Source organism: Etheostoma cragini, chromosome 1 (assembly GCF_013103735.1).
Source record: "Etheostoma cragini isolate CJK2018 chromosome 1, CSU_Ecrag_1.0, whole genome shotgun sequence".
Classification (NCBI taxonomy): Eukaryota; Metazoa; Chordata; class Actinopteri; order Perciformes; family Percidae; genus Etheostoma; species Etheostoma cragini.
The window spans coordinates 9,410,030-9,423,058 of record NC_048407.1 but is presented as its reverse complement, the minus strand read 5'-3'; the positions used below and the strand labels follow the sequence as shown (position 1 = coordinate 9,423,058).

At 39.6% G+C, this 13,029-nt stretch overlaps 1 protein-coding gene across 35 annotated transcripts in view; it reads left to right on the top strand.

Moving 5' to 3' along the window:
* madd (MAP-kinase activating death domain) overlaps positions 1 to 13,029 on the top strand; it is a 57,920-nt gene that overhangs the window by 27,763 nt on the left and 17,128 nt on the right. For 22 of the 35 annotated variants that reach the window (XM_034871763.1, XM_034871880.1, XM_034871753.1 and 19 more), the window contains 7 exons: positions 4,451 to 4,559; positions 4,695 to 4,881; positions 7,877 to 8,027; positions 8,377 to 8,580; positions 9,961 to 10,011; positions 11,861 to 11,964; positions 12,440 to 12,523. In XM_034871763.1, coding sequence (XP_034727654.1) covers positions 4,451 to 4,559; positions 4,695 to 4,881; positions 7,877 to 8,027; positions 8,377 to 8,580; positions 9,961 to 10,011; positions 11,861 to 11,964; positions 12,440 to 12,523 — 890 coding nt within the window. The remainder of the gene's footprint in view (positions 1 to 4,450; positions 4,560 to 4,694; positions 4,882 to 7,876; positions 8,028 to 8,376; positions 8,581 to 9,960; positions 10,012 to 11,860; positions 11,965 to 12,439; positions 12,524 to 13,029) is intronic. The other 13 variants (XM_034871771.1, XM_034871945.1, XM_034871842.1 and 10 more) reach the window with 4 other exon arrangements.

The window sequence follows — 13,029 nt, the reverse complement described above, 5'->3', positions numbered from 1 at the left end:
CACTCCAGACTTCATAGATAAGGTACAATGTTTCAAAGCGTTTATTGCCTTTCCTAGGAGTTTCCCGGCGGGGTTGGGTGGGGGGGGGGGGGGGAACAGGCTGTCAATATTTGTCAGATCTTGAGGCTTTAGAGTGTTGTTGGTATAATTACAACAGTACTGAAACAATTTTGTAATATTTCAAAAATGGATTGAACCGTATTATTTTTGTTTAGTAAAACATGAATGTATTGATTTGTCCCTGGATTGATGGATGGATGCATAGATACCTTAGTTTATTAACCCATAGAGATGAAGCCAGTCAGATGGCCCACAACAAAGAGAAATGAAAGAAATAATGCAACAATAATTACATTTTCTTTTGTTTTATACATTATTAATCCCAAGTTACAAATGTTTTCACTCTGTTAGAATACACATTACACACAAGCCTGAAATACACACCCATGCTCAGGACTTGAGGTGGGGAGTACAAGTTTTTGATCCACTGCCAATTTTTCATGTTTTCCTACTAACAAAGTATGTAGAGGTCTGTAATTTTTAGAATAGGTACACTTCAACTGTAAGAGACGGAATCTAAAACAAAATCCAGAAAATCACATTATATGATTTTTAAATAATTAATTTGCATTTTATTTTATGACATAAGTATTTGATCACCTACCAACCAGTAAGAATTGTGGCTCTCACAGACCTGTTAGTTTTTCTTTAAGACGCCCTCCTGTTCTCCACTCATTACCTGTATTACTGCCCCTGTTTGTAATGTTGTTACCATAAAAGACACCTGTCCACACATTCAATTAAACAGACTCCAACCTCTCCACAATGGCCAAGACCAGAGAGCTGTGTAAGGACATCAGGGAAAAAATTGTAGACCTGCATAAGGCTGGGATGGGCTACAGGACAATGGGCAAGCAGCTTGGTGGTCTGATGCATCAAATACTTATGTCTTGCAATAAAATGCAAATTCATTATTTAAAAATCATACAGTGTGATTTTCTGGATTTGTGTTTAAGATTCCTTAACTATGATAAAAATTACAGACCTCTACATTCTTTGTAAGTAGGAAAACCTGAAGAATCTGCAGTGTATCAAATACTTGTTCTCCCCAGTGTATACATGCACTTATAGAGAGATGTCAGAGGGAGGGGGCTGCAGCTGTTCATAACATGTGCTCAAAAGCACCAAACACAGTCACATGTTCCAAGATGACATTACTGTAGCTCAGGAGCCCACCTAGCAAATACATTTAAAAACAGAATGTACAATCAATCAATTGATGAATAAAAAGCAGACCTCAATTGATGCACCTAAACACAGGACCAGGAAAACAGGCTACGCACATGAAAGGCCATGCCCTGTTCTGGCAATGTTGAGTACAAAATAATTTGTTTATCTAACCCGTAATTCAAATCCTCTCCAAAATGCAATGGGTTCTTTATTGGCCCATGCTACACCCTACCACTAGGTTTAATGAAAGACGGTTGTTTTTACATACTTTTTGGTAATGAACAAAAAGTTAAATAATAATAAATTTCAATTACAATTTTTCAATGTTATTTATAGTGTCAATTCATAACAAGAGTTATCTCAAGACACTTTACAGATAGAGTAGGTTTAGACCACACTCCATAATTTACAAGGACCCAACAGTTCTAGTAGTTCCCTCCAGAGCAAGCAACAGTGTGACACTTGTTTTCAAAAGTTTTAGAGCCGTGGGCTAAATTGTCTAATGGAGTATTTTGACATCCTAAACCAGTCACTGTGTAGCTAATCATATCAAAAACCCTTTTTAAACAAACAAACTAAACATAGAGTTCTCCAGTCCTCGTCTGTTATGGCAGCACACCAGTATTTTATTATTTATTATTTATTTATTTTTATACCTCTGGCCATCTGCAGCAAGGCCATTGTTTTATAATAAATGCTGAGAATCCCATCATGAAATCTTAATCGGTAGAAAAACTACCTTTGGCTCACATTATAACACTTAATTTACTGAGGCTGCCCCCCTAAAGGCTTTTCAGGTTTTTCTTACTTTGAACGTGCGGGACAAAAAGGTTTGTGTTTCCATGTAAATGGTTTCCTATCCATCAAGTTGCCCAAACATGTTGTGTCAGTATGCTCTATAGAATGTGTGCAGAGGGAACGATACTCAAAAACAGAAATGTGTAGGTTTTAACCCAGAAGAGACCTTAAATATAAGTAACAAATAACAGCTATTTGGTTTCACAGACAATCCTAGATGAAAGGGATGGGATGAAAAGAGGAAGAATTCTGGTCATGTACAGTAATGTTTCCCAAATCTCCCTATACAATTGATAAGGGATATTTCTTTTGAAGTATTTTATCAATCATATGTCTGACTGTGAATGACTGTGTATATTGTGAGTCAGACACTTGGGTGACTGTCGCACTGTCTCTCCATTTTTACCCAGGTCATCAAACAATTTGACCCCTAGGGTCATGGACCATTAAAGGAAAAAAACTTCAGCCTCAAAGTATCGTCGATTAATAAACCGCTGGGCTCTTCTAGCCTGAATGAAAATATATTGATGAAAGCCTTCAGCAGAGGCTCCAGTGGAGCTACTACTGTTTGTTTTAAACAAACCTTTCCATTTAGTCTCAGATATGTCTGGCCACGTAATGGTACAAAACCCATAACCCTCTTCCTTCAGGGATGTTTATCTTTCTCATAAAATGCCTTTGGATTTCATGTGTGGCTGCTATTGTAATCACTTTATGATTTATTCTCAAACAGCTATGCTTCATTGGTTTTCAAACAAAAAAGATGCTGGAAAAAGTCTGCTTGTGCAATTGAAGTGCTGGTATTGGGCGTAAAGCCTCTTTTTTTTTTGTCACCATGACACTCCAGCAACAATAATAAATAATAGATCCCTGCTGTCACATAAACTGACAATAAAGCAGCCTGTAATGACAGATGTCGGATCTGAAAGCTTTCTGTCCTCTGCTCCTCCCCCATCCTTTCATGCCTTAGAAACACAATAAGCACGTAACAAAATGAAGACATTCTCTTTGTTGTCTTTGTATTTTGGTCCTTCTTTAGCTCAGAACACACTCACTAAATGCACTCGTCACAGTGTAGAGAAGTAGAGCTGTGGATTACTGTACTCCAATAATCTGGATTGACTCAACCCTAAAGGAGCAGTGTGTTTGATTTAGTTGGCTGAAATGGAAAATATGTGTGTGTTTTTTTTAGTGTATAATCACTTGAAACTAACAATTGTTATCTTAGAATGCCCGTACATATCTATTATACAAATCTACATAGGTAGCAGGCCCTCTTTCATGGAGCCCGGCAGGTTGCACCGCTTTGTTTCTACAGTAGCCCAGAAGGGACAGTTTCTAGAGAGGGTCTTTCAAGTTTTTATGTTATGCTGGGTAGAGAGAGAGAGAGAGAGAGAGAGAGAGAGATCCTGTGTGAATTAACATAACCTCTACATGATTAATATAAATGCACATTGTCTCCCAGGCTTTAAGTAGAATGAAAACATTAACATCAAGGAAATCATTTTTTTTGTCGTAAGATGACAGAATTTGCAACTTCTTTGAGGTTATTAATAGCAGTTTGAGCATTTTACGTCGGTCTCTGACACAAACAGAGACCTCAACGACAAGATGTGACGCTCATTAATGAGCAGCTTCTTTGAATGCTGCAGTGGTTTGGACTGAGGCTGGGTCAAGTCTCAAATGCCTTTGTTTGAGTCAGTAGAATAAGATAGATTTGCCTAAATGTTTTGAGCCTCGTTAATAAAAATACTACAATATAATTCTAAAATGATTGACCCAACCCCGACAAATGGGCCAAACGCAGATGCCAAGCATCTTGTGAGTGTAGTGTAACTAATTTTCCTTGCATCCACTCTTCTCTTTATTTTCTTTCATGCATGATCATAGCGATGTAGTTGCTTTACACACTATCCTCCATGACCTCACATCTTTATGCTGCTAATGTGTGATGCCACCACCACACCACAGTCATTTAGTGCGTGTGTGTGTGTGTGTGTGTGTGTGTGTGTGTGTGTGTGTGTGTGTGTGTGTTTGTTGGTTTGTGTGTGCCATGTCCCTGTTTGATTTGTCCTTCACCTCTCTTTTTGTAATAATAGACTCGAGCAGGTCTAGTAATTTGTTTTTGTCTGATCAGCAGTAGATAACCTTCAGTAGATTGCAGGTGTGGTTGTCCTCCACACACAGTGATGTAAACTGCTTTCTTTTCTATTTGATGTGGTAGCCTAAAAGAAAATAGTTTTTGAAGTCGTTTCCTTTCCTGGCTTACAGTTCCTGGTGAGCAAATGCCTTTGTGTGTGTCCAGCCCACTCCTGAGTGCTTAACTGTCTGGTGACCTAGGAGTTTACAGTTTTTGTTTTGTTATTTTGGATTTCTCGCTCTGTGATGTTGAGAAACCTCATTGTTTTGGTACTTGTTCCAGGCGCTCGTGCACCACGAGCACTTGTAGACCAGAAGTCTTCAGTAATCAAGCACAGTCCAACAGTGAAGAGAGAATCGCCCTCTCCTCAGGGCCGAGTCAACAACACAAGGTAATTAATTTAATTTAATTTTTAATAGGTAAAAACTTCTGCCTTGCAACAAGATAAGAGCATATTGTCGAAACATATATTTCATTGTATTATGCTACATCTGTTGAATATGACTGAAACTGTGTTTTGATTCAGTGAGAACCAGCAGTTCTTGAAGGAAGTGGTGCAGAGTGTTCTGGAAGGTCAGGGAGTCGGATGGCTCAACATGAAAAAAGTGCGCCGTCTGTTGGAGAACGAGCAGCTTCGTGTGTTTGTGCTGAGTAAGCTGAACCGAGCCATCCAGTCAGAGGAAGACGCCAGACAGGAGATCATACGTGATGTGGTGAGACTCTTGTTTTTGCCCTTCCCACTGTTGGCACAATGCATGATACTAACAAGATATCATTATTGATATTAACAACAATGCCACAGGAACAAAAGCCAGAATGATACATTTGGACCACTTTAGTCTGTGATTATTGTAAGCATTTTTATTTTTCTATAGTAGAAGTAGAATGCTTCTTTGATATTAGTTTATCTCCAGTGAAGTTTTTATTTTTTCCAGCAAATTTGAATTATTCATATCAGGGCTTTAGTTTGTTAGTTACCTAGTTTTATTATAATTTTTAATCAAGCCAAACACTTTGCCATACATCATATACAGTGTGACACACGCACATACACACACACAGATTTATTGGCCGGACGAGATTTGCAATTTTACGTGCATTGGCCAATGCGCGGTTGCTGCATTTGCTAATTTTCCCTGCAATTTTTCTAAGTCTGAAGTCATGGCGCGAGGCAGCTCTCTTCGGCCCATCTCTTGTTCGTTTAAATGGTCACCCACAGGCTTCACTTATCTTGGAATTTCCAACACCCCATCTTTAGAAGCAATGTACAAGGCCTACTTTGAACCGCTCTTAAAGCGTACATGTGATGACTTGGTGAGATGGATCTCTCTTCTACTGTCAACGATGGGTAGAATTGCGTTAATCAAAATGAATATTTTACAATTTTATCCTTTTGAAATGGTCCCTGTTTTGTTTAATAATAACACAGTTAAAAGGGTAAATGGCAGGATCAGCTCATTTATTTGGAACAGAAAGAAACCACAACTAAAAATGGCTAAGTTGCATATGTCTCTGGATCAGGGAGGCTTAGCCGTCCCAAATATTAGGCTCTATCAGCTGCCTGCACAGCTTCGATACATAACTGAGTGGATTAATGGTGACCCAGATTATGTGTGGTTAGATCTGGAATCTCTGAATGCAGGTAATGGCCTCTCAAGTTTTTTTTATTTGCCTTGGACTCTAGGAAAACTAAGAGTGGGGAGTGCAATAACATCGTTCAGGGTGGACAGAAATATGTCCTCCTGAAAAACCATTTCTTCAAGGAATCTGCAAATTTGCAACTTCATTCAGAACCAAGGCAGATATGACTTTGACTTTTAGGCTTCACAGATGGAACGTTTACTTCTTGGTAGAGACAAGAAAGCAGTTCTCAGTCGGGGGTATGCTGAGCTCAACTCTGCTAGCAGTATGAACTTAGAATATCTTTGTTGCAAATGGAATGCTGATCTCAATCTCACAATAGCTGAATCAACATGGTTGGAAATATGGCTGTAAGCTCGAGAGATTTCCACATGTTACAGAACCAGAGAGACTCAATTTAGAGTATTGCATCGCTTGCAGGTCACACCACAGCTCAGACGTAAGATGAACCCAAGTTGGTCTGAAACGTGTTCCAAATGTCAAGTAGAGGTGGGAAGCTATAGGCATTGTATTTAGACATGTATCCATGTTGAGGAGTACAGAGATAAAATTGTCAGTAAACTGAATTTGATTTTTAATGTCCAGCTGAATGCTGATCCTCAGGTTCTGCCTCTTGGCTTGCCCAGTCCTCACATTAAAGGATCACTTCAAAGAAGGCTCCTCTGTATTCTCACATTTGCTGCTTGCAAAAATATATTTCTCAGATGGATTAATAATGCACCACCTACAATCGGGGGTTGGCACAAAGTGATATTTGACTAACTGCCATTGGAATATCTAACATACAGATTCAAATGTAGGGTGGAGGATTTCTTTAGTATCTGGACCTTTCTTTAAATATGCTGGTAAAAGACTTACAACTATTGTATTAAAAGGGATGATAGATGGCAATGAGGAAAACTGGCTTACTGATGTTTTTTGTTGTCATAAGGTTGGATATTATTTTCTTTATTACACTTCTTTCTTTCCAGAAATGTATTTCCGACATCACTGTCAGCTGTAAGGGGGTCTGAGCATTTCCTTATGTCAGTGTGTTAATGTGCATGTAGCTGTACGTACATATACTTAGATCCCATGTCTCCCCAGTTATACAGTCATGGTTTAAGGTAGGGAGACGATTTTCTCTTGAGTGTATTGTGCTGTGTATATCACATAACAGGTTGTCAGAGATTTGTTCTTGTTGTGGCCATGTTGTTGTTTTCTTTTCTGTGTTTACATCGGAAAATGTAATTAACATATTTAAAAAAGAAAAAGAACCCAGGTTGGACAGATAGCTTTCTGCATTTACCCTGCAGAGATCTGAGGAGCAGTTAGATTTATGAGGACTATGCCTCATAAATCTACTGGGGTTGACAATGCTAATACAAAGAAATCGGAAGGTGACACGATATCCGGCCAAAATAAGGTGATGGCAAAATTTCTGGCGGCAACGGAGCAATCCCGGAAGTGAAACGGTGTCGATATAGATTACTCGATAAATAAAGTTAACAACACTGTTGGTCAAAGTCCAGTGAATCTACTGCAAAAACTTCCCTTTGACTATGAAGAAAAACTTAATTCAAGAAAATGTAATGCCAACTTTTTCTTCTTTTATTTCAATTTTCAATTCAATTTTATTTATAGTATCAAATCAAAGCAAGAGTTATCTCGAGACACTTTACAGATAGAGTAGGTCTTTTGGGTCCTTGTAATTTACAAGGACCCAAAAGGTCTAGTAGTTACCTCCAGAGCAAGCAACAGTGTGACAGTGGTGAGGAAAAACTCCCTTTAGGAAGAAACCTGGGTCAGACCCGGGCTCTTGGTAGGCGGTGTCTGACGGCCGGTTGGGGTTGAAATGAAGAGTGGCGATAACAGTCACACTAAAAGATAATGGAACAGTGACTAAAAATAGTATTAGTTTATGCTCAGAATTACAAGGCAGAGCGTAGCAGGATGTAACGGGGCATCGCAGGACGTGTAGCAGGACAACGGCAACAGCTGCTACCATATATGGCCCAATGTCACAATTGTTGTTGTTGTTGTCTTGTTAAAATCATTATGAACCTCGTTGCTGTGTTTGATTTCTAGGAGGTGAGCAGAAAGGTATATAAAGGCATGCTGGACATCTTAAAATGCACAGTTTCCAGTCTGGAGCATTCTTACACTAATGCAGGCATCGGAGGAATGGCCAGTGTCTTCAGCTTACTGGAAATAGCACGCACACATTATCAAACCAAAGGTACGTTCCATACACAGGTTAGCACAATGCAACAATTTAATGCTGGTTTGTGTGAAAGATTTATTTCAAACTTTTGAAGACCTGCTCTGCTAAGAAATGTGTAACATCAGCTGGCCTGTGCTACTAACACTTGTCCACGTTTTTGCACTGTGTTTCTATTAAGCTTTAAGCTGCACGCTAGACGTTGATTCACTAAAACAGTAACGGTAGATTAGATATCATCAATGTTTTTTTCTTCTTTGTCTAATAAGGAATGAATCCTCTCCCAGTTTAAACCTCCGCATATTTTTTCCTTTCTGTAATGTTGATGAACTCTGTCTTTGGCCCCTTCATTTTGGTAAATTGGTAGACCCAGAAAAACGCAAGCGAAGCCCCACAGACAGTGCTGGCAGCCCCGGGAGTAAAGAGAGTCCTTCTGGTCGTATGGAGACTGCCAGACCTCAGGCCCTCCTGAATGTTCCTCACCTGCAGCTGCCACACCACACAACGGGCAAAGGAGCCCGCCATTTTGATACCCGAAGTCTGAACGAGGAAAACTTTATTGCCTCGATTGGTGTGTACGCCACTCCAGCACCGGTTGCATGTGCATTGTGAGATCCCCTATCCCTGTCCCCTACAAGCTCACCTACCTTTATACCAGTCTCCCACCCCTCCTCCAACCCTTTAAAAGTATGATCCCTTCACTTGTCCCTGACAGATTCTTACAGGTGTTAAATATTCCATACACTTTGACCTGAAACACTGGTGATAGTCACGGAATAAGGTGTCCAAAAAAAAAATGTTGTGAAGATTTATTCCTGTTATCATATACACTGTCTTTTGTAATGATTTCACAAAATACAATTTTTTATTTCAAATGAAAATCTATGTTCAGAATATGGCCCCAGTTAAAATATATGAAGAATACTTAAAAAGTGTCTGGAATATTTCCCTGTGTGCCAGCCTGGACTGCGTGTGTTTGTCTCCCCCTCCTTAAACATCTGTGCCCCTGTTTGCCTCCCCTCTGGACTTCTGTGGTCTGCCTTTTCGCAACCTTGAATGCATGTCTTTGTTTTGGTCTTCTGTTACCTAAATCTGCAGTAGTGGACAAGGGAAACCAGAGGTATGTGCATCGATAGTCAAAATCGGTGCTCGTCTGTGCCTTTACTGCAGGTTTCTGCGAGACGTGCTGTAGAAAATGGCAGCTCCGTTTTGCTCTCAGCATGGAGGGTGGAAGCAACACTCCCCAGTATACAGTCCCAGAAAAGATACAAATTATCTATTGGTCGCCAAAGAACCAACTGACTTAGAAGACTTGATGATCTCTTAAGCACTTACATTTCCGAGAATGACTCTGGGTCTGTATACAGGGGACACTTCAGTCAACCACCCTGACGCCTCTCCTGCCCGCACCCCTTTTCTTCCTGTTAGAAGTTGCACCTTCAATTCTACAGTATGCTGTGAGACTTGCATCCCGGCTTCTGCAACTGCTCCATTTCACCTGCTGGCTAGTCGGCCTCTCAACCCTCATCCCAAGCTCTTTTCCGAATCAAACATCCCTCGCTTTCTCACCTTTGTTCTGGAGAGCCAGACAAATGCAGTCGATGAAACCTGTGGCCTGTGATCAGAGCCAACGCTCATTCTGACGTCACTGTGTGGCTCTCCAGGACTTTGGGCCGGGAGCTCTGGGTGTGTTGTAATGTTACCTTAGTAGCTGTTTCACACAGTGGTTCCAACTTGACAACAAAACACTTCTTTTTAATTGTGTCCAGATTAAAGCACAGCTACATGCAAACATTACAAAACACCTCCATTAAACAATGACAGATTCTCAAATGCCTATTTTGTTTTTCTTGTTTTGATTTTAATGCTCATCCACCATACATGCCTTTTCAACCAGCTCTCTGACTCTCTCTCTGTCTTTCTCTCCTTGCTTGCAATGCATCTTGGGTAGAATTGTGGAGCAAGCACCAGGATAAGCAAAAAGCTATGGAAAAACCACAGAGTAAGAGACTTTTCACACACCAAAAAAAAAACAATTGGGGTGTTTACCCATTGACCTTTTCCCACCCCCCCCCTGTTTCCACATTTCCAAACTCACCAGTGTCTTTATTCATTAATAAATAAACCGGGAGGAGTGCTCCTAATAAAAATGTCTGAACGGATAACAGAAACAATATAGGCAAGAGTCTCGATCTGAAATTATAAGATCAAGATTGGATTTATTAGCTACTACAAATCAGATGTGGATCAGGGTAATTTCAGTGGAGATACTCTGATGTTCGAGCTCTATACTCACATGCCGCTGGATTTTATTTGCAGTATAGTTAGTATCCTAGTGGTGTTGCTATATAAAAACAAGGGTCACAGAATTTCTCACAAATATAGCGGTGGGAGAAATTACACCCTTGTTTTAATTCCAAAAATATATTTTCATGTTTTGTTTGGCAGCACCTGGGGGTGCCAGAAGCTCAAAACAAGTGTCAATAGCAACATCAAAACAACCTGTTTGGCATTGGCAGAGAAGATTTGGTATTTTTTCATGGGCACAACCCACATACTCGGCGCTGCCGCCCATCCTAAAGATGCATGTTCCTTACAAATGGGGCACCATTTGAACGCGAACCAACGGTTCCAACAGTAAGATTTATTGCCAAAAAGCATTGTTACCACAGAGAAATAATCTACCGAACACAAATTTCTTTACTTTTTGTGCTCATTTTACAGTAGGAACTACAACTCAGTCTTGTTTACTTAATAGCTGTAGCTCACAAGGTGAGATGCAGAACCTACTGTAAAAACCAACACATGCGTACTGGATAAATGTGTTGTTTTTTTCTTTTTACTTCTACACCCCCCCTCTGTCCACAGTTTAGGCAGGTAAATTATTTAATTCTATACTATTTAAAAGAAAATATTTTATGTTTTGGGGTCCTTGTCATAAAGAAATATGGAGATTATATGTTATAGTCATTGGCTTAAGCTCAAACAATGTCGTTTTGTTTTCCAGTGTGTTTTTTCCCCCCACTTCACACTATGCTTCAAGACGAGAAGAAATGAATACCTGCTGCCCTTTCCTACACTTTTTAACTGTTTTATTTTTTTACATTTTCAAGTGACTTGCTGTAAATGGTGTATTAGCCCATTTAAACTTTTTTTTAAAAATGGTTTGCAAAAAATTTAGTGTCCCAAAAAAACCTGAAAAACAAGGAAGCCATGTCCTCTCTATCTAACATCTCCTCTCGCATCTACCGAGGTGACAACAAATAAAGTACTAAATCGCACTTGAAACAGAAAATGTCTCGTTTACCGTCCACCAGAATGTCTGCATGCCTAACTGCCTGTGTCTGTTGGTTGTTTTTGTTGTAACTTGGAGCGCATTTGCAACATAGACTTGAGAATTAATGTCGCACTGTTGCAGTTTTGTTTTAATTTGTAGCTTTTTTCCCAGCTGTATGGCACTCTCTGCTTGTAACTCCTTTGTCTGCTCTTTAAAAAACATAATCTGTAACTGCTCAGTTAAGCACAAGTATTGTGTACAGAAAGTTGTGAGAACATTCTAATGAACGTTTTCTTACCTCTTTAGATTAGATGTGTTAAAGTCACCCTGTACTTTTAGCTAGAGGCAGCTTAAAGTCTTTAGTCTTTACAAACATGAACAAGGTAGTGTTCTACTGTTTGCTTTGCTGTGTCACGAGTGTAATGCAGTGTTTAAATGAAGGCTTTGGCACTTAAGATGGGCGTAGCATCAGTGTTGCTGTGCTGTGGTGGCTTTGAGCAAGGCGAGAGTAAGGCAAGAAGGTAATGCAGACCCAATTGTGAAAACATGCTGATAATCATGGTTTGTCCTTAAGGGTCTGATGGAGCAAAGCAGCAGCGCCCCCAAGTGATGGATGCAGAGGAGAAGAAATCCCAGATCAGTGCTGATAGTGGCCTCAGCGTCACATCTGGATCTCAGGTTTGTTCATGGAGGATTGCTGTGTTGTCAAGTAGAGAATTCTATGTATTTATAACTATATTTTGAGATGCAAACAACTAACATAAAAATAATATTACAATCAAATTCTCAGAGCTGCTAGCAAGTTTCAAAATTGGTCCAACCACTCAATAGATTACTTTTGATTTTTTGGCAGGTGAGTGACGCAAATCTACCAACCATTGGCATATTTCACCAGCATTTGGCTTGTGGATATTGCTTATTTTGAACCCTGGCTGCAGGTTGCACACAGAATAAGACATGTTTGAGACTGAGCTTCAGTGTGACTGTTGGGTTTAAATGGCTATATGTTTACTTTGCCTTTCAGCCTTCAACAGGGAGCTTTTGTTAGTGTTGGTTTTTGAACTGCTAATGGTGTGAAGGACATTTTTTAATGTCTACTAATGAAGTGTATCAATGAATTCCCTTGTCTTTTTTCTCCCCCTTGGATTTATAGAAGAGCGACACAGAGTCTGGAAGGAGTTCAGAGCCTCCAATCCTTACAAGAAGCACCAGCCAGGACTCCGAGGCCAGCACAGTGGTAGGGCACGACCAACTCAGAGATTATGCATTGGATCTCCTCAAATATGGACTGTAGATTTCAGGATGATATTTTTGGTTTAAACCTCTTTTTGTCTTGTGTTATTTCCCTTCAAAAACGGAAAATCAGTTGATTGCTAGTAGGTTATGGATTATTGCACCTATTCCTAAATGTAATCCTTTAACCCCTTAAGTTTACTGACCAACCAGTGTCAGTCATCACAAACTCAAATGTGTGCAGCCAATTGTTTGTTTTTTAAACCATATCATTTGATTTTAAAATATAGTGGAGATCATAACATTTTCAAAGATTTTTTTAGGAATTGTGTAAGAAAACAAAGAATCCCACACAATGTCCAGTGGAGGAGTTTTCTGTTTGAATGTAGTGGAAAAATTCTACAACCTTAATGAAACGCAAGGTCTATATAAATATATATATATATATATATATATATATACACTCACCGGCCACTTTATTAGGTACACCTGTCCAACTGCTCGTTAACA